We start from the raw sequence: 19838 nt of genomic DNA on the forward strand, positions 1-19838 counted from the left end.
GGTATTTTGGAAGCCAGTATGGCTAATGCACAGTGAACTGGGGGATGAGAAGGAATTTGCAGATCCTGTAGGATCAGGATTTGATGTGGGTTGTAAGAAAGAGAAGTCAAAAATGGTTTTTGGCTAGAACAATAGGAAAGATGAAGCTCTAGTAACCAAAATGACAAGTAATGAAGACAGAATGAGTTTGGCACAGAAGTTGATATCACCTTTAAATAATGGATCAAAGAAGAAGGTAAAATTTTTAAACTTTTCCTAACTGATAATAAAAAACAACCTGTCAAAATAGATGAGATGCAGCAAAACAACAAATTTAAGGTTTATATTTAGAAAAAGATTATGTTGGTTGCAAGTTTTAATTTAATAAATGAAGTGCTCCTTTATTTGTTTTACTATTAACAGAATTTTTGGTAAAATAACCTTTTCAAGCCTGTTACATGTATTTACTATAAAGCCTTCATATTTCAGAATGCTCATGTGGTGGTTTTGTTCTGTTTCTTAATACTGCAGATACCTCCCTAAGAGAGTTCCAGTGCTAATGTAATCAAGAGAACACCCCCACATCTTCGTCACATCTACATGGACATCATTAAGAATTTTTTGGTTGATCTCTAATTTCATTTTGACAATAACAGAGACACTTCACAGACACAGGAAGGCCCTTTACTCCCTTTCTGAAAGGGGGGAATTGTTATGAGGCAAATTGGCTTTATTTTAGTGTTTTGTTTTTAATTTATAAAGATGTTAGAGGACAGGAGTGTTTCAAGCTCTGCAGGTAGGCAAATGGTGTAGGGAGAACATCACAGGATCTGAGGCCAGATGTGAGAAGCCCAGCTTTAGCTATTTATAAGCTAAATAAGCTTATAAGATCATTCAGAGAACATGAAATAATGTATATAAAAGCACATTGCAAATTCAAAAGTAGGATATTAGTGTTATTCATAATTTTGAACGTATATAGTATCTTCTGAAGCACTTCTGCTCTCTGTTACTGTTCTCTGTTCATCTTCATTACTAAAGAATAATGTCCCTAAGATATTTGTCTTACTCATTTGTTTTCGTCTAAGTTTCTTTGCAAGTAATGCAAACTCCCAGTTGCTATTTCCTAATATCAGTTTTTAAAAACTGTTTTGGTGTTTATTTTTACTTGTCTGTGCCTATGAATTTTCTAAGCAATCTCACTACTCTCAGATGCACAGAATTTCAGATTCCCTATTTAGAGGTTAATCTTAATTCTCTTAGTTCATGTGGCTAATGTTTCATTTAATCAGGTGTCCCAAAACTCATCGCTAGTCACAAATACAAATAGCCGTATGAAATTCTAATTTTGTATACTCTGAAGAGTTCCCTTGAAGGGTAGTGATCTCAGTATCACTTCTAGCCTAACTGACCTCTCTGCTTCCCCCCTCATTTACAATCTGCTCTGACTCAACATAGCAGTCAGAGTGATTCTGCTACAAGATAAATCAGGTCATGCCACTCTACTCATAACCAACTGCCCCCCTCAAATTAAAGGCCCATCTGGCTCCCCAACCCTCACGTGCACATCTTATTACTTCTCTGACCTTATCTCCTACTGCTCTGCCACCTATTCTCTGCTCCTGCCACAATAACACAGTTCCTCCAACATGCGATGCAGTTACTCTTCCTGAAGTCTTTGCGCTTGCTTTCCCTCTGCTTGGCATGCTTTTCCTCCCATACCTACATGGCTCACTCACTCACTTCCTTCAAGTCTTTCCTCAAATGTAACTTGCTCGATGAGGCTACCCCGATTACCCTGCTTAAAATTACAACTACTCTTCTCAGTATGCCCTGTCCTCTTTACCTAATTTTATTTTTCTCATGGCATGTTAAAATTGTACTAGAGTTATTTATTAATATTACTCTCCCCCCTTCTCTCTCTCTCTGTCTCACACACACACGCACACACACCTTTGCTTTGGATTTGAAAGGTACTAGATAGAGAAGGAGGAGAGAAAATAAAGGAGCAGAAATACAGAGGAAGATAGGGCTAGTGAAATACAAAATAAATTACTTAAAATGTAGAAGGAAAATGAACTTGAGAGTTAAATAACACTTAAATCATTTTTTGGCTTCTTGTGAGAAAATATAGTGAAGGGTTGAGTCAGGGATGCCCCTAATGGTGTGTAGCTTCCTGGGCAAACATGTTTTGTGGGGTGCCTGTCTATATAAGCAATTTTATTAAAAGATGTATTTTAAAAATTCATGGGCCAAGTAAGATATGGTGATTTACTGATGAAGATTTAAAATAGAGACACGTATGCATTTGTTTATTTAATCAGTGAGCATGAAGATTCTCTGTAGTGTCCATGCACCATCTCTTCATGCTCTTTATCATTAAATGCACTGTTCCCGTCTAGCTGCCTATCTCCCACCATGGAAAAAAAAAAAGTAGCAGTGCTGTTACTACTCAGAATGCCATGACTCTTTGTAACTTCTACTGAAACAATACAGTTCTTGCTTCTGCTGTATCCTAATGCCATTAAGGTAATGTTGGTCATCATTCTCATTAAGTTCCATCATCCATCATGTTGCTCCTGAATCCTGGCTTCCAGTGATTTTCTCAAAGAATGTGCTCTCTTGTTGATGTCCACAAATGCAAGTCTTAACCAAAGTATGCCGGAAAATGTGAGTGATCATTTGTTTTCTAGTCACGCTAAACTTACTACATACCGTCCAACCATGTTTTGATTTCTTCAGGCCAGGATCACCGCATCCCTAAAATGGGATCTCTCTCAGTGTCAGCGGCACCCTACCTTCCAGGTGGGTGAATCCAGTCCAGCGGTTGCATTCGCCAGAGAGGAATGCGCTTGACTAGTCCGGGAGAGCGCGAAGTCACCACGTGATCAGGGGCTGGGGAGGACAGGGATCTGAAGGGCCAGTTGTAAGCCACAGAGGACTTGACGCAGCACCCCAGTGGTCTACCTGATCGGAGGGAGTGCGCTGGTGCCCACCCTGGGTGCCCGAGGTGCAGCACACTGAGGGACCCGCCACCACCCCACTTTGGGTGCTGTAGACATAGTGGGGGAATACCCCGGGCTCGCCACGCTCCAGGAAGGAAAGACCTGGGTCCATGCGGTGAGGTCCTGCTCCGAGAGCCCCACGCGAGTGGGTTCCAGAAAATTTCCGAGAAGGAGCTCAAAGTGCCCGGCACCCTGATGGCAGGTAGTAGTGAACTGCATACCGAATTTTACTATTCTCGCTCTGCCACTTGGATGGTTTTGTCTTTTGCTTTATCATTCCCACAAAATACAGACCTTTCTCTGGTCTGATAGGACCTCATAGGATCTATAAAATCATTATTGGAGTAAAGATGCTTATTTTGTAGGCAGCTTTCTCAAAGTCAAGCTACCTCAAAGTGAAAGAATGGTAAGCATAAACTAATAAGCTGATTTTTCTTGATCTATAAGACTTATATAATCAAAAAGCACTACATAGGTCCAAATTAGCTTTATTTTTTCCCTTTTAGCATTTGTTTTCTCATATTTCCAATGCTGGCTATGTCCACGTTATGAAACAATTTACAGTATATAGTTCTGTTGATGTCACTCAGTAGCAACTAGAGAAGAAAAATATGTTGAAATGGTTTTTATTTGTAGTTTAGACTGAAACATCTATCGATACCTAAAAAATACATATCCAGCTGTTCTTTCTGCACTTTAGAATACCTTCAATTAGAACGCATTATATTATATATATTTATAAAATACTCTATTATAGATTATTTACTATGAGCAAGTTTTGCCTAGGGCAGAGCATCAGTGCATATAGAATCATAGGATGCTAGTGCTAGAAATTACCTTGCAGAGGTCCTAACCCAGGACGTGTCATTCATGACCAGCTTGTGGGTTCATAAATTTCCTGAAATGTGTTGGTTTGTATATTAGTTTCATACTGCCCCTGAAACAAATTACCACAAGCTTAGTGACTTTACACAGTGCAAATTTATTATAGTTCGGTAACTATAAGAACAGTATATATCTCTGACTGTTCTGACACCAGTTACACAGGTCTCACTAGGCTAAAGTCAAGGTATTATCAGGGCTGTGTTCCTTCCGGAGGCTGTAGGGGAAAAATCCATTTACTTGTGTTTTGCAACCTCTAGAGGCTGTCTGCCTTCCCTTGGCTTATGACAAAGCCACCAATGGCTAATTTCTCAGGTGTCACTCTGATGCTCCTTGACACTCTTTTTGGGTTCCCACTTTGCCTTCTCTCTGACTGTGATTCTTCCTATGCCCCTCTTATAAGGAACCTTATGATTACATTGCCCCCCCCCAGGATAATCTGAGATAATATCCCCATTTCAAAATCCTTACTCTGATCACATCTGCAATGTCTCTTTTGCTATGTAAAGCATAGAGTAAGGTATACAAATTCCAGGATTACAACATCAACATCTTTGGGGAGGCCCCTATTTTAGACTACCACAGTGTGTAAACTCTGAGGCATATGAGCGTATCTCCGTGTGCATGCAGTTTTTCTAGGTATTTCTTCAAAATAGCTCGCCCCATAATGGCTTTTCAGAGAGATCTGTGACTTCAAAGAGATCTGTGACTTGATATAGTTTAATCACTTCCGCAATTTGGCACCTTCTCCTATCTCATGAAAGGGAACATTAAAGTCCCAGAGAGATTGACTTATACAAAACCATATGGATGATGAGAGATGTTTCCCTGACCCCCATTTTTGACCCTTCATAACTATCGCCTACCGAAAACGAATCGGCAGATTATAGCAGTGTCCTGCCCGTTCCCAGCATAGAAAGAATCCCTGAGCCTCCTGGGAAGCTTGCAGTGAGTCTGCGGCTAACAGAATCAGTGCCACTGGCCGTAGGGCAGCTCAGATCCAGAGTGATGCCCCAGTGAGAGTGCACATCTCACTTTCTTAAGAAGCACAGTGCCTTGAAGCTGAGCCCTTCTATCTGCAGGGACAGTGGAGGTGGAAAGAGAGGGACTAGGATGTGATAGAGCACCTGGTTGTCGGAGCTCAGGGTGTTTTAGTTATTCAGTGTCAGACGTAGGAGGAAAATCCTCCTGACACCTGCAAGTCCTTGGAAGGTTGATAAGCTGTCCACTATTGCTATATTCCAGCACAGGCTATGGAGTGCAGGATCAGAAGTCACACTACTCAGGCCAGATTCGGGCTCTATCACTACAATCTGTGTCCTATGGCAAATTGCTGGACTTCTCTGTATCTCAGTTGCTTCATCAGTAAAATGGGGGAACTTATTTTATTGGGGTAAGATAGGTTTGGATTCTAATTATGAATGGTTCCATGGTTCACCAAACATTTCGTACGTGTAGAACTTTACATACACAAAATTGCTTCACATTCTCTCTGTTATTTATGCCATTTCAGCAAGTCATATCAGAATATATGATTCTGTTTACCAGTTTGTTGCAAAGAGTAAATGGGATAAATTTGTTTAAAGTAGCTGGCATGTAGTAAACACCACATATTATTTTTACTATTAACCACTACTACAGATGGGTGCAGATACTTATTTTGGCCACTGGGAGGCAGCAGAGGAAACAACACTTGAAATCCATTTCTGTCAAAGGTTCTGGTGTACTGAGATTGAAGAAGTTTAATTGTACCTGGTGGTTAGTTCAGAAAAATAATTCAGTTCAGGAATGATATAGTTTGCCTTTTTGGAAACACCATTCATTGCTCTTTGGTCCCCTAGTCCCATTTATAGATGTGCGCCCCACAGGTAAAGGGGCTCGTTGTGTAGCTATGTAGCTGAGGACAGCCTGCCGTTATCTGTTCTTTAGTGACCAGGACTAAATTTTGGTAGATTTATTTAGAAGCTAACATTATAATGCTACACTTAATATTTTGAGGTAGCAAATAACTACCTAGTCTTGCATTTGGAAGGCCTTTGGTTGACTGGGATATTTAAAAGTTTTAAGGTTAATGTGATTTTCATTTTTGCTAAAGAAAATGCAGAAAGCACTTTGGAAATTCACATTGTTGTTTCTTATTACAATCCTGCATTTGAATTTTTTTAATGGAATTGGGGATTGAGAACAGAGAAAGGAGACAAAGAAGATAAATGCAAGTATGATTCTGCGATTCAGCTTTTGGAAACATAAAGAAAGCTGAGTAAAACACATCTAAACGTTGAGACTGTATTTGTCTTCTAGAAAGGAGGCAGCTTAGATTGTGGTGGAGGGATGGGGGAGCTGACAAAGTCGAAGTTAAGAAATGAGCAAGTCTGTATATATGTCAAGCCACAGCATTTGATGTAGTAGCCAAAAGCATTTGGTAACAAAATAAATTAGCATATAATTTATTTTAATTATGTGTCTTAAAATTACATAAATCCATTAGCATAAAGGGGGGAAGTACAGTATTCCTGATGGAAAAGTCTTGTCTAACTGGCTGTGGAACAAAATATTCTGGGCAAACACACGTACACACAAACACACATATACACACAGACGCACAAATGGGAATTTGATTTATTTAATTGGAAATGGATAGTATACAATGAAATATCAGGGATGTGAACTACCCTTCAAATGTTCACACAGTTGCTATAAAGCCCTTTGAAGCCATGTAGAGAAGACAAAGAACACTTTAATCCTTTGCTAGAAAGCTCTAGTGGAAGATCATGATTATGTGATTTAGAACATAAACTGTGTATGTCATACTCTGAAGGAGTTTGATGTAGAAAGGGCTTCCAGAATCTAGTAAAAAGAAAATTTTCTGGTGTTAGTGTATATAAACAACTATTATCTTCTTTCTGATGATGTAATGCTTTAAGTTTATATACTCTTTGATCCTTCTGTTAACTGAAAATCTTATTGGAGAGTATTTACTGTGGTATAATCCCCAAAAACTAATAAAATAATTCTGAGCATGGTGTAAAGTGTTGATTAAACCATTCTGTCCCAATACAGTGGAGTTTCAAAAATTCCCAGATACACAGAGTGATAGAATTTTAGTGCTGGAGGAGACTGTGGAAAACAAAGCGGACATAACTTTCCATATTTACATAGCTCATTTACATCAGAACCAAATGAGGACCCTAGTTACCTTCCACAACTTCTGGTTTTTTTTAAAGATCCCTCTTGTAATATGTCAGTCTTGTGTATGGATACAGGTGACAAAATGGAATAGCTTTCCTTGGCCACTTAAGAAAGTTCAGTACATTAACATTCTTTTGAAAGTGGAATGCCAGCAAATGTCTTTAGAAGAAGAATTGAACTCAGTGATCTTTTCCTTCTAATGGAGACAACCTGGGCCTACTACTGTTCCAGAAAATTGTATACATATAGACCTGTATACATTTGAACATGAACATCAAAATCTTATCAGATTTAAAGGGAACCTCAAGAATACATTTGCTTCAGTTCCTTGCCCTACAACAGGTAAGGTATCATTATCTACATCTTATAGATGAAACAGTTGAGTCTCAGAGAGACTAACTGACCTACCCACTAAGTAATGGCGAGGGAGAGACAGGTCTCCTGTTGTAGCAAAGTACTACACTATGCATCTCTTATTATAGATTTTTTTTTTAATGATCTTCATTTTCTGTTTGTTTCCATTAAGTTTGTGGAACCCATAATTTCACACAGAATAGACTCTTTCTTCCACAATTGTGTAAAAGTAGATTAGTAAGTAATTGACTGCATTTTAGTTACTCAAGTTCTCTGGTCTCCTTGAAAGTGAATCTTGAAGGTCAGCATGACGATTGGCAGTTGGTCCATACCCAGGAAGCAGCCATGGTTTTGGTTTAAAAAATAAGCAAAATCCCTCATTTTACTGATTTTGGCCAATGAACCAGTTGCTTAAGTGAATGTGACATCAGGCACAAGACACTACAAAATCAGAAATAATCAGATAAATTAGAAAACTCAAATATTAGAGGTGTAAAGTCACAGAGAAGAGTCCGGCAGGTCTCCCCTTTTGGAGTTTTAGGTAATGGGTATACAAATACAGATGTCAGTCTTAGTTCCCCCAATGGATTTTGAGTGCAGGGGTGCAAACTGATCATGAAAAGGCACAGTGTCTCTGTAGTAGAGCACAGAAGGGAAGCTTTCTAGGATAAACTTTATATGTTGTGGCTATAAAAATGCTCCTAGTGTGGAGGGGCTACAAATAACATTTATGATACTAATGATGGTAGAATAATGCATCATCCCCTGGTTATGGCAGAATGACTCAAGACCTTGCATGGGCTTCTCCCTTACATGTTACCAGTTTAGAAAGGGCTTTTTATTTTAGTCCCCAAAGGTCAGATACTTAAGATCAAAAGAAGGGACAGAAGCAAGTGAAAAGTTCCTGGATATTATAAAGAGGTAGAAATAAAACCAGGAATTAGAGACGGGGGAATAGTGATGGGAGACATGGAACACAAAGAGAAAGGGAGAAAGTAATGTGTGTTGGCACGTATTTTAGGAAAGGCACTGTGCTGAGCACTTTGCTTATATTATCACCTTTAATCCTCACAACAGCTCTATGAAGTAACCATTATGTGCAGATAACAAGATAGCGCTCAAAAATATTAGTTTTCACACAGATAACTGAGTAGCAGAACCAAGATTCCCATTCTGATAGGACTTCAAAGTCCATATTGTTTTAATTAAACCAATATAGGCATTACCTGACCACCAAGGAAATTTCAAAAACAGATTGGCACAATGATCAGATAAACCGCTTTTGGAAATGGCATCTTGAACGGACTTGTTTAAACAAATATCAGAAGAGACAGAAAAAGATGAAGAGATTACATTGAAACTCCATCATCATAAAAATAAAGTATCTGTTAAGCAATCTGAACTGTGAGAGGTACTACAATCAAGGTTTTAATTCAATACCTTCGGATTTGCTTTCCTCACGATTCTCATCCACCCTGTCTCTAAGGAAGCTATAGTGACCTTGCAAGTCCTCACCCATGCAGAGAAGACTGGGTGCTGAAATATCTCTCCAGTCCTGACACGAAGGAATACGGATGTGTCTGACATCTTCCTTTCCAGGAATGAAGCCAAAGAGTTTCTTTATGCGCTGCATGATGAGGAGCCGTGAATGCTGCTCGGCAGCTTGTTCAAAGAGCTCCCTCTCGTTGTGGAGGTGGTTGGTCCAGTAGCACTGCTGCAGAGAGGTGAGGGGAGAGCAGCACCTCGCCACGCAGCGGGAGACCAGGGCAGCGATGGTTGCCAAGGTGATCAAAATCCAGCCCAGCATCTTGACAAAATTATTTAAAAGAAAAGCAGAAAACATCAATATAATGAGTATCAAAGGAACAGACACAGTAAGAGGGATTCCTATGAAACTGAGAAGTAAACTGGAAAAAAAAAAAAGTAAACTGTGGGTAAGAAATTTGTTTTTCTGGGGAGACTGGGTGGTTCAGTTCGTTAAGCGTCTGCCTTTGGCTCAGGTCATGATCCCGGGGTCCTGGGATCAAGCCCCACGCCGGGCTCTCTCCTCAGCAGGGAGCCTGCATCTCCCTCTCCCTCTGCCTGCAGCTTCCCCTGCTTGTCCTCTCTCTCTCTATCAAATAAATAAATAAAATCTTTTAAAAAAAGAAATGTGTTTTTCTAGTCTTCGAAATAATAGCAAGGTGCTGATCACTTGATATGGATATAGGCATGATGGAGAGAATAAGCCCAACCATTTCAATTTGGTTTGGGGGCTACAAAGGATATTAACCAGTTAACTTGGATTGGATTCCAAGTACTGTCCTTGAAGTGGCAGATGCTACAACCCACCAGTTACTCTTGTGTAGGGTACCTAAACTATATTCTTTGGTTTTAGCTCAACTTTCCTCCCCAACCATTAGGTACAGATCAAGCATCTTTTGGGGGCTTAATAACTATTTGATAATCATGGTGATGAAAATGATGATGTGATAGATAATGGTAGCTTCTTAAGTGCCTTCTTAATAATGTGTTAACAGATACTCATTGATATTTCCTCCTGAGTTGCTTTCCTTTTATTTTTTGTGACCAAAGAAGACCCTTATGTCCCTAAATGGAAAGCACCTTATTATTTTCCTTTTCATTTCCCTCTTCCCTCAAATAGTTATTTGCTACCAGTTTTATGATTCATTTTTGAAATATGCTTTGAAAGGGAAATTAGCTATATTTTACTTGCGATTATTTAGTTCCCTCTTTAAAAGACTGACATAAATGACTGTTTTCTAGTCTTAGAACTATTCTTCTTTTAATTATTCTTTTTTCAATAGTTAGTGATTATTATGTAAAGTGAGAGAGGCAACTTCCACACATATAAGGAAACCAGCCATCAGCAGCCACAGTCTGGGAGGTGAAGGTCTCTCCCACAGCTTGTGATTCACCAGCAGGCCTGGAATTACCGGTGTGAGCACAACAGGACAGATGCACTCAATGGAGGCTGAAACCTACAAAGTGACACAGCAACTTAATTTAAGAGAGGCAAGCACAGTGGAGGAAAGGCCATCTGAGATGTCTATTAATTCATCAGCCATCATTTACTGAGTCCCCATTTGACCTCCCGCCATGTTCTATACATGGTGGTTGGTTATGGAGACTTAGATGGGAATAATTTAAGATACATTCACTCTTTCCACGGTCTTTAAGCCTAAAGAGGGAAACAAAATAGCAAGCCAAGAAATATGGTAAAATGTGATAGTTTTTTTATATCAGTAAGCACAACAGGAGAGAAATGAACTCACTTAAGAAAGAGGCATATCAGGGAGTACTTCCCAGAGGAGATGATCTTCAGTTAAATATTAAAGAGTTAAGGAGTAGTTCACCAGATGCAAGAAACTGAGGAGAGTTCCGATAAGAGAAGAAGAAAAATAAGAGCATGAAGATTTGGGAGGACCTCAAGAAGCTTGTACTCAGAGGGCCATAGGAGTCATGTAGAAAAGTGGTCAGGAGCCGGACACTGAAGGACCTTGTAAGCCGTGAGAAGAATTTGGATTTGGGATTGGGCTAGTAGAAAATCATCAAAGAACTTTATATGGGAATGGCGGGGGGAGGGTGCTCATCATTCAATTTGCATTTAGAAAGATAATTTTGGCATGGCTGTGGAAGGTTGATTGAAATTGGATAAAACTAATGTCAGGAAGCTATTTTAGAATGAGGTATGGGCGGAGAAAGGGTTTGAACTTAATATGATCTTGTGGACAACTCAGAAAAATCAAACAGAAAGACAGTGTATATTCCTCAAATGAGATTGAAGTTCAAGGTGGTTGTGAAAGGCGGCCTGGTGAAATGGAAAGAGTATGACTTTTGAATATCTCAATCAGCCATTTATTACCTCTGTGAACTTAAAAGAGTTACATAAACTCTTTGAGCTTTGGTTTCCTCATCTGTAAAATGGGGTTGATTATACTTCTCTCTTAAAGAGTCTGAGGATTAGAATTAAATGTGAAATATTTATACAGTAAGTGATAAACATATTTTTTTAAGATTTTATTTATTTATTTGACAGAGACACAGTGAGAGAGGGAACACAAGCAGGGGGAGTGGGAGAGAGAGAAGCAGGCTTCCTGCTGAGCAGGGAGCCCAATGTGGTGCTCGATCCCAGGACCCTGGGATCATGACCTGAGCCGAAGGCAGACGCTTAACGACTGAGCCACCCAGGCGCCCCTGATAAACATCTTAATAAATATTAGTTTTGTGGTCGCTGATCCAAAAACATCCACTGGCTGATGGCACTCTGAACCATAAAACTGTCTTTTCACAGAAGTCTGTGTATGCATTAAATAAGACATTTTATTTTCACTTTAAGAAAATCTTACCAGTGTGTATATCATCTTAGGTTTTTTTGAGCAAGAACATTTGAAAGTTAAAATTGCCCCATTGATTATTTTTCACCTATCTTCACATACCTTCTCTGCCTGAGCTTTAGGGCTAGTGTAAAAGGTTGAGACGGAGCCTACCTTAATGGGATTTCTAACTTTGCTTAAATTGGGCCATATGCAACACTTGAGTATTCTGTGTGTTGATAGTAATTTTTTTTCCAACAAAATAGCACTAGCACTTCTAAATTTTAAAAGCTAAAAAGTGATGGGTCAAAAAAAATGTGCATGCCTTTGCAATAAATAGTTTTTAAAATAATGTATTTTTATTGTATTGCAGTGGTTTGCAACTGTGCTTTTTATCCCAAATCCTTCGGAGAAAGTGATGAATGTCAATGACTCTTTCTGTATTGACAAAATGCACTTTTACACTTCTTAAATTTAACCTGTAAGTGCAGTAGATACAGGCCTTTTCCCTGCCTCATCTCACCCCTCACATAAACTTGTCTAAGGATATTAAATTTAGAGCCATCCCTGGAATTTACTTTAATCATAATTAAGCTTCCTCTAATTTTAGATAAACTTTTAATACACAAGAATGAATATTTCAGAATATGCAAGATAGAATGAAGTAATACACTATGTGGCAATAATAATTTTAATAACAATATCTAAAATTTATTGTTTTTAATATGGATTGTGGACACGATGCTGAGCTCTTTGATGTATTAGCTCATTTATTACTCACCCCAACCTTATGTGGTAGATCCTATTAATATCTCCATTTTACGGCGGAGAAAAGTGAAGCATGGATAAGTTCTATAACTTGCTCAAGGTTTTGCAGGTTAATAAATGGCAAAGCAAGATTCAAACACAGGTCTGCTGACTCCGAAGCCCAACATCCTAACCGTATCTATATAGCTGCTCAGTGGAAATCACTCTGATGAATGGCATCAAGTTTGTGTTCTATATTCAGATAATATGAGAAGCAGTAGGAATGTGAAATGTTTCCAATGGCTGCCATTAAGATGGGATAGCATAGCAAGAAAAAAAAATCAGGAACTTACTTGTGACTGGTATCTGTGCAGAAGACCTACTTCATCTCTTACCAGGATCATGTCGGATGGAACCGATTTGCCACATGGAAACCCAGCTAGGACCTCTTTCCGTTTGCTGGCGCTGACGTTGTCAAACACTGGGTAATGGTCCACAGATGCGAATTCACTTGCCGCACATTCATAGTAGGTACCTGTCAGCAGGGTTACGGCCAGCCATGTTAATGGGGCAATGAGTGCCTTCCCGGTGATGCTGAAGAACCGAAGACAAGCGAGCTTGCGCTCCAGGGGGCTGATTCTCCGCTGTGGAGGGCCACAGCTGCAGCAGTATTCACTGCTCATGGTCCACATCTGGCTTCTCAGAGCATAGCCAGCAACCAGAAGGATCAAGGCTGGAATGACTAGAAAAGCAGAACCGTAGCAGAAATTTTTTCCAGCCTGACAGGGACATCTGAATGTGAAAGAAGAGCAAAGCTGTTGCCCACCAATGGTTGAAGCAGCAATTAAAGAATTGATAAATGTTCCACTTCTCTGCAGGGAAGATATGATATTGTTGAGAGTCGGGCTCATCGTTGGGAAGCTCTGACACAAATGGCCCTTTCTGATCATTAGACTCCACCAGCTGTAACCATTTTATGGGACCTTACTGGTTTAACTGGCTGGTTCAAGCGACCCAACATCCTCATATGTTTAAAGGATTCTAGCATCTTTCCTTGTGTACTTTGTGAACCCTGAGCTAATAAATGCACTTCAGATTCCAGCTGGAAGAAGCTAGAGGAGAGATTCATCTGGTATGGGTGACAGGAGAAACAGCTGCCGCATATCTTCCCACTGAAAAGAGAATGGCCTGCTTGCAAAGCAAAACTGCTGTCATCTTTCCATATGCTGCTTTGTGTGACATGACACCAGCAAATAGAGCATTGGGAGCAAAACAGAGAACATTCTTAACCCTGTGCTAGACCAGGATTTAGGTACATAAAATTATGATGTAAGGCATAACAGAAATTATGAAATAATAGAGCAATCCAAACTTTAGGGCTGTCTGGAACATCCATAACCTAAGAGTTCTGCCAGAAGATCCCAAAAGCTTTCCCCAAAAGAAGAAGACTTGGGCACCCCCTAAAGCCAAATCACAACAAAAACATTCCAACTTTGCATAAAAATGCACTTGAATTGACAGAATGTGATATAATAACGTGTTGCTTTATAAGTTAAGTTGCAAATTTGTTTATATGCTATCTTTTTGTTACATGAAAATGTGATCCTTAGGTATTGGTAAAATTATATATCTATAAAAAGAAAATGATCAAATATGTAAGGTGTTTTCTATATTTTATCAGAAAATATTTATTATATGACTTCTATATAAAAGGGACTGGACTAGGCTTGGTTGGGCTAATAAAAAGTGAATAAGATATAAATTTCTCTTCTCAAACTCTCAACTGGGTGTGGTTAAATACATAATTAGTGAATTGAAACATAATGCTGAGGAATTCACCCAAAGTACAGTATAAGTATTACAGTATAAAATATTTTAAAAACTAATTCAAGGAAATAGAAGACAGATTAAGCAACTCCATAATAGGAGTTCCAGAAGGAAAAAAAAAAAGAAGGGATAGGCAGAGAAACAATATTTGAAGAGAAGTAACTGAGAATTTGGCAGAATCAAAGAAAGTTCTCACATCAGAAGAGTGTTAGATGTTCTGAGCAGTGTAAATAAAGATAAATCCACATATAAACACACCATAATAAAACTGCAGAGTGTGAAACATGAAGAAGAAATGTTATTAAAAGCTACCAGAAAGAAGAGACACATAAGCTACAAAAGAATGACCTTAGACCAAGGAGAGAGTTCTCATTGGCAACACTAGAGACCAGAGGCAATATCTTCAGAATGCTTGGTGCCAGACACAATATCACTCAAGGCAGAACAAAGTAAAGATACATATGTTAATTTTAAAAAGAGATACATAAAGGCTAGGGGAATTTACCACTCACAGGGTCTCATAAAGAGCATTATTAAAGGATATATTTCAACAAGGAGAAAAATGAACTCTAAGGAAAGATATAAGACAAAAAATAATAATGATACAAATATGATATTTTTAAGTTATTTTCTTTACTTACTAGCTGTAGAATTACTTTTTTACTTTAAGAGACAGAACTAAGGTAATACATGGTTATAATAAGATATTACTGTGCAGATGGCTAAAATTAAGAAGACTGACCATACCAAATATTGGTGAAGCTTGCAGAGTAACTGGAACTCTCTCTCTCTCTCTCTCTCTCTTTTTTTTATTTTTTAAGATTTATTTATTTATTTTAGGGCACCTAACTCAGTCGGTTAAGTATCTGCCCTCGGTTCAGGTCATGATCTCAGAGTCCTGGGATGGAGCCTGCTTCTCCATCTCCCTCCGCCCCCCTGCCTGCTTGTGTTCTCTCTGTTGCTCTCTCTCTCCCAAATAAATAAATAAAATCTTTTTAAAAAGATTTTATTTATTTTAGAGAGAGAGAGAGAGTGAGAGCGTGGCAGGGAGGGGCAGAGGAAGGAGAGAGAAAATCTCAAGCAGACTCCATGCTGAGCATGGAGCCCAACTTGGGGCTTGATCTCAACACCCTGAGATCATGACCTGCGCCAAAATCAAGAGTCAGATGCTTAACCAGCTGAGCCACCCAGGTGCTCCCAGAGTAACTGGAACTCTTACACACTGATGGTTGGAATATAAAATGGAATAACCACTTTGGAAAATTGTCAGTTTCTTTAAAAGTTAACTATGTACCCATTATACAATACAGTCATTTACCTACTAGTTACTCGCTCAGGAGAAATGAAAGCATAAGTCCACATGAAAACTTGTACTTGAATATCCACAGTAGTTTTGTAATACCTGCAAACCGGAAACAGCACAAATGTCCATCAACAGGTGAGTAGATATACAACAAATTGTTGTACATCCATATGATGAATACTACTCGGCAAGATAAAAGGAATAAACTATTGATACATACTATAAGAATGAATTCAAAAAAATATCCTGAATTAAAGAATTTAAGCAAAGGAGCACATGATGTATGACTCTATCTAACATTCTAAAAGATGCAAATTAATTGATACTGACAGAAAATAAACCAGTGCTTGCCTAAGGAGTGGAGGAGGAGAAATAAGAAGAGAGTGATTACCAAGGGGCATGAGAAGACTTTCAAGGGTTGTATCATTTTGTACCGATAGGATTTTAATATATGGAGGTGACTGAGTGATGACACGGAGATGTCAAAGCCATTGAGAGGAGATTTCTTACTTTCATTTACCAAGAGAAGAGGGCATGCCAGACCACACGGGGAAGCACCAGGTTTGGTCAGGAGGCAGAAAGGAAGACAGGAGACCCTATGCCAGAGCTTTTATTGGGATTTTCATGGTAAAGGCAAGGTAAGGCAGGGGAAACAGCGTAGGATTGGCTAGTTTAAATAATTCTGGTGGGCTTTGGGACATAAGTGTTGTCACTGCTGGTCTAGTACCTGGTCCTGGGTTGATCTAGAGCAGGGGAAACATTGGTTTGATGTACGAGAGACAGATAAGAAGGTGGTTCCAGGTATGGGCTCTGGATCGCATGGGAGATACAAACTGCTTTGGCTGTTATTGTGGTCCTGTAATTAATGGATGCCAACTAGACAAAGAATCTAAGATAACACAGTTAAAACAGGGGTAATGGAAATGTTAATTATATTGATTAATTTGATGGCTTCGGGGGTGTATACATAAGCCCAAACTCATCAAATTGTAAATCAATTCATATTTCATTAAAGCAGTAAAATTTTAAGTATGATTATTAAATAATTAAAATTTGGTGTATAGATGATTCAAAAGCAGGAAAGAAAAAGGGAATATTAACTGGAAAAGAGATTGTAAGCAAAGGGAAAATGATGGTAAAAAGAAAACACAAAATAATGGTAAAAATGAGACCAAACACACCAATAATCACACACACACAATTTTAAATACCTAACAATTACCGTGTGCTTACGACACACCAGGCACTGTTCTAAGAACTATGATGAGGTACTAATATTATCCTCAACTTGTTTACAGATGAGAAAACTGAGGCGTGAAGAGATTGAGGAAATTGCACAGGGTCATGCAGAGATGATGGAAGAATCAGGGTTAGGAGCCGGTGGTCTGGTACACACATTTCACCACCATACCAAAGCGGGAGTAAACTTACCTCCAGAGTGATTAAAAAACAGGGTCATACTGCTTACAAGGGACACACCTCAAACTAGACCACACACAAAGCTTGAAAAATAAAGGTATTGGAATATATTTAACTGGGAATAATAATATTAAAATAAGGCAAAACTGAACTAAAGGCAAAAAGTGTCAAAAGGCTAATTTGGAACACTCCATTATAATAAAAGGAAAAATCCATTATGAAGATAAAACAATTGTCAACTTGTATGTCTGTGACTGCGTAACTTTAAAATACATAAAGCAAAAGCTGATCAAGGTATAAGGAGACTTCTTATAATCAGAGATTTTAACCATATCTTTATCAGAAATGATTAAGTTAACATTAGGATCTAAAGGATGTGAACAACAAGCAAGCTTTATCTAAGGTGTATGTAGTATTCCATCACGGTATTTCCATTCCATTTCATTAGTAACGTCCAATAACAAAGAAACAGATGAATAAACCACAGAAATAGAATGCTATAGACTAGGGGGGAACCATATAGGGCTCATAGACTAAACTGGCCCACTGCCTGTTTGCTATGGCTTGTGAGCTAAGAATGGTTTTTACATCTTAACACAGTTGGGGAAAAAAAAATTGTTCAGTATTTTATAACATGTGAAATTACATGAAACTCAAATCTCCATGTTTACAGATAAAGTTTTATTGGCACATAGGCACACCTCTTCCTGAATTGTCTATGGCTGCTTTCCCACCACAATAGCAGAGTTGAGGGGTTGTGACAGAGTCCATATGTCCATAAAATTTAAAATATCTACTCTCTGGCCCTTTACAGAAGAAGTCTGCTGACCTCAGCTATAGAGGCTGTGAAAATAAACTAGCTAGAGCGACAGCTGTAGATATGGATAAATCTTAACCAATAACTGGGAAGGAAAAATGCAAGCTGTAGGATATGCACAGTATGACAAATTAGGTAAAGTTTTGAAACAAAATGATATTACATATTCTTTGTGGTTACCAACATATGTAGAATTTAAAAACATGAATAGGAATGATAAATACCAAGTTCTGCGTAGCGGTGACCCCTGCGGAGGGCAGAGTAGAATTCAGGGGGGTGCTGGCTATTTCAACTCTACCGGTACTGCGTCATTGCTTACAACAGAGCTCGTTCAGTAGAGCTTGGTAGTAAGAACCACATCTTCCTTACGTTTGTAATTTCCAATTTTAAAAGTCCATTTCGTGGAACATACGGGAAGTGAGGAAGCAGAGAAGGAAAATGTAGACCACTCTTTCAGGGAAGAATGCAGGAAAGGATGGAGCATTCATTGATGAGAAATCACTGTTGAGGCATCAATGTCTTGCCGTAAAGGAGTTTGTTGATAACAAATTCTTAAGTTTTTATTGTTGTTCACAGTCAAAAGAACTAATGACTTCCTCAGGGGTACCTGTGTGTAACTTGTCCGTGATTGTGAAGGATTACATCTATGACTGATCAATTTCCTTCGGGCCTTTGTAACCAAATGGTCTTTATGCTAAAGAGAGCTTGCTGTCAGCTGTCTATCCAATATATAAAATGTCTATTCGTCAGTGGAGACCCAGCAGCTCATTCACTGAGGACGTGCTGACACACCGACAGGGAGATCAGATCTGACAGCTAGAGCAGTCCTGGCGGGAGAGGGGGTGCTGAGCATATCATCACTCATTTTACATAAAGAAGTTTGGTTAAAATAAACACGAAAAGCAGCCTTAAATAGAAAAAGAAGTTGCAAAAAGATACCAAGCTCCCAATGCAGATGTGACGGCTGTGCCTGGTAGTTTGTGGGGGATCTCAGATGATGATAACACACTGACGGATCGGTGCTGCCCTCTCTTAGCACCTCCCCGGTCTCTACCCAGCTGCCCAGGTACCTCCCAGGGGACGACTCTCAGGGAGTGACCCAGTTCATCATCTCCTTGCGCTGGTTGCTTTGCAGTGCACTATGATGACACTGAGGATCGCATCATTCTCCCAACGCCGGCTCCAAATTCTGGCCTAGGCTACCAAAAGAACTCTTAATAAAAGAGCAAAAACTTCTCCTCTGCATTATTTTGCAATGATTCCTCTTTCTAGTTTGCTGCCAGAACAGATACTCTCTATCAGCTCCCTGTTTGAAACATACCCTCCCTCTGTACTTTCTTCTCTTTAGGTGAAGAAAGTGGAGAAAAGACAGAGCCTGGGGCACAGCAGGCTTCCTTGGATCCCAAGAGCTGCTGAAGGCTGGTGGGTTTCACAGTCTGGACATCAGCAAACCAGTGTCCAGCGCCCTGGCCGCAGCTGTGTTTGTGCCGGCTGGGCTCTTGAGAGGGAATGCCAGACAGGGACTCCTTCCTTAAGTGCCGTGCTCCTGGACGAAGGGGCAGGAGAGAGGGGGAGGCTGTCAGCCCAGCAGAGGATCTGGCTCCTAGGGTATCTGTGATGTCCTGAATCCTCATGGTGGCCCTGATGTCTCCACAGCACAGCCATTGTGGTTTAGTGAAATTGATTTCAGTATCACCACTCCCCACCCACCAAGCACACAGGCCTTTTCTCTGTTTTTCTCAGAACCCAGCATCGCCCCCACACTACGCTCAGCAACGGGCTCTCACCATACCTTAGTAGCTATTGGGAGTCTACCTCTGAAATATTTTGCTCTAACATGGATTGTGTACAATAGAAAAAAATGTTTGATTTGGGGTCAGCAACTTGAGCCAAAATCCCTCTTTGTTGCCGACTATCCAGCAACTTTGAACAAATTTCTCAATGTGACTTTTAGATTCTCATCCTAGAAAATGGTAATGATTACAGTACTATTTCACAGA

General features: G+C 39.4%; 1 protein-coding gene across 1 annotated transcript; it reads right to left on the reverse strand.

Moving 5' to 3' along the window:
- Positions 1 to 8539: 8539 nt before the first annotated feature.
- On the reverse strand, positions 8540 to 13383 carry CALHM4 (calcium homeostasis modulator family member 4). The gene is made up of 2 exons (XM_032407383.1): positions 12826 to 13383; positions 8540 to 9216 (listed from the first exon to the last, which is right to left on the reverse strand). Exons 1-2 carry the CDS (start codon positions 13381 to 13383, stop codon positions 8830 to 8832), a joined length of 945 nt encoding a protein of 314 aa, XP_032263274.1. The 3' UTR covers positions 8540 to 8829.
- Positions 13384 to 19838: the final 6455 nt, after the last annotated feature.

The sequence above is a fragment of the Phoca vitulina genome, unplaced genomic scaffold (genome assembly GCF_004348235.1).
Source record: "Phoca vitulina isolate PV1807 unplaced genomic scaffold, GSC_HSeal_1.0 scaffold9, whole genome shotgun sequence".
NCBI classification, from domain to species: domain Eukaryota; kingdom Metazoa; phylum Chordata; class Mammalia; order Carnivora; family Phocidae; genus Phoca; species Phoca vitulina.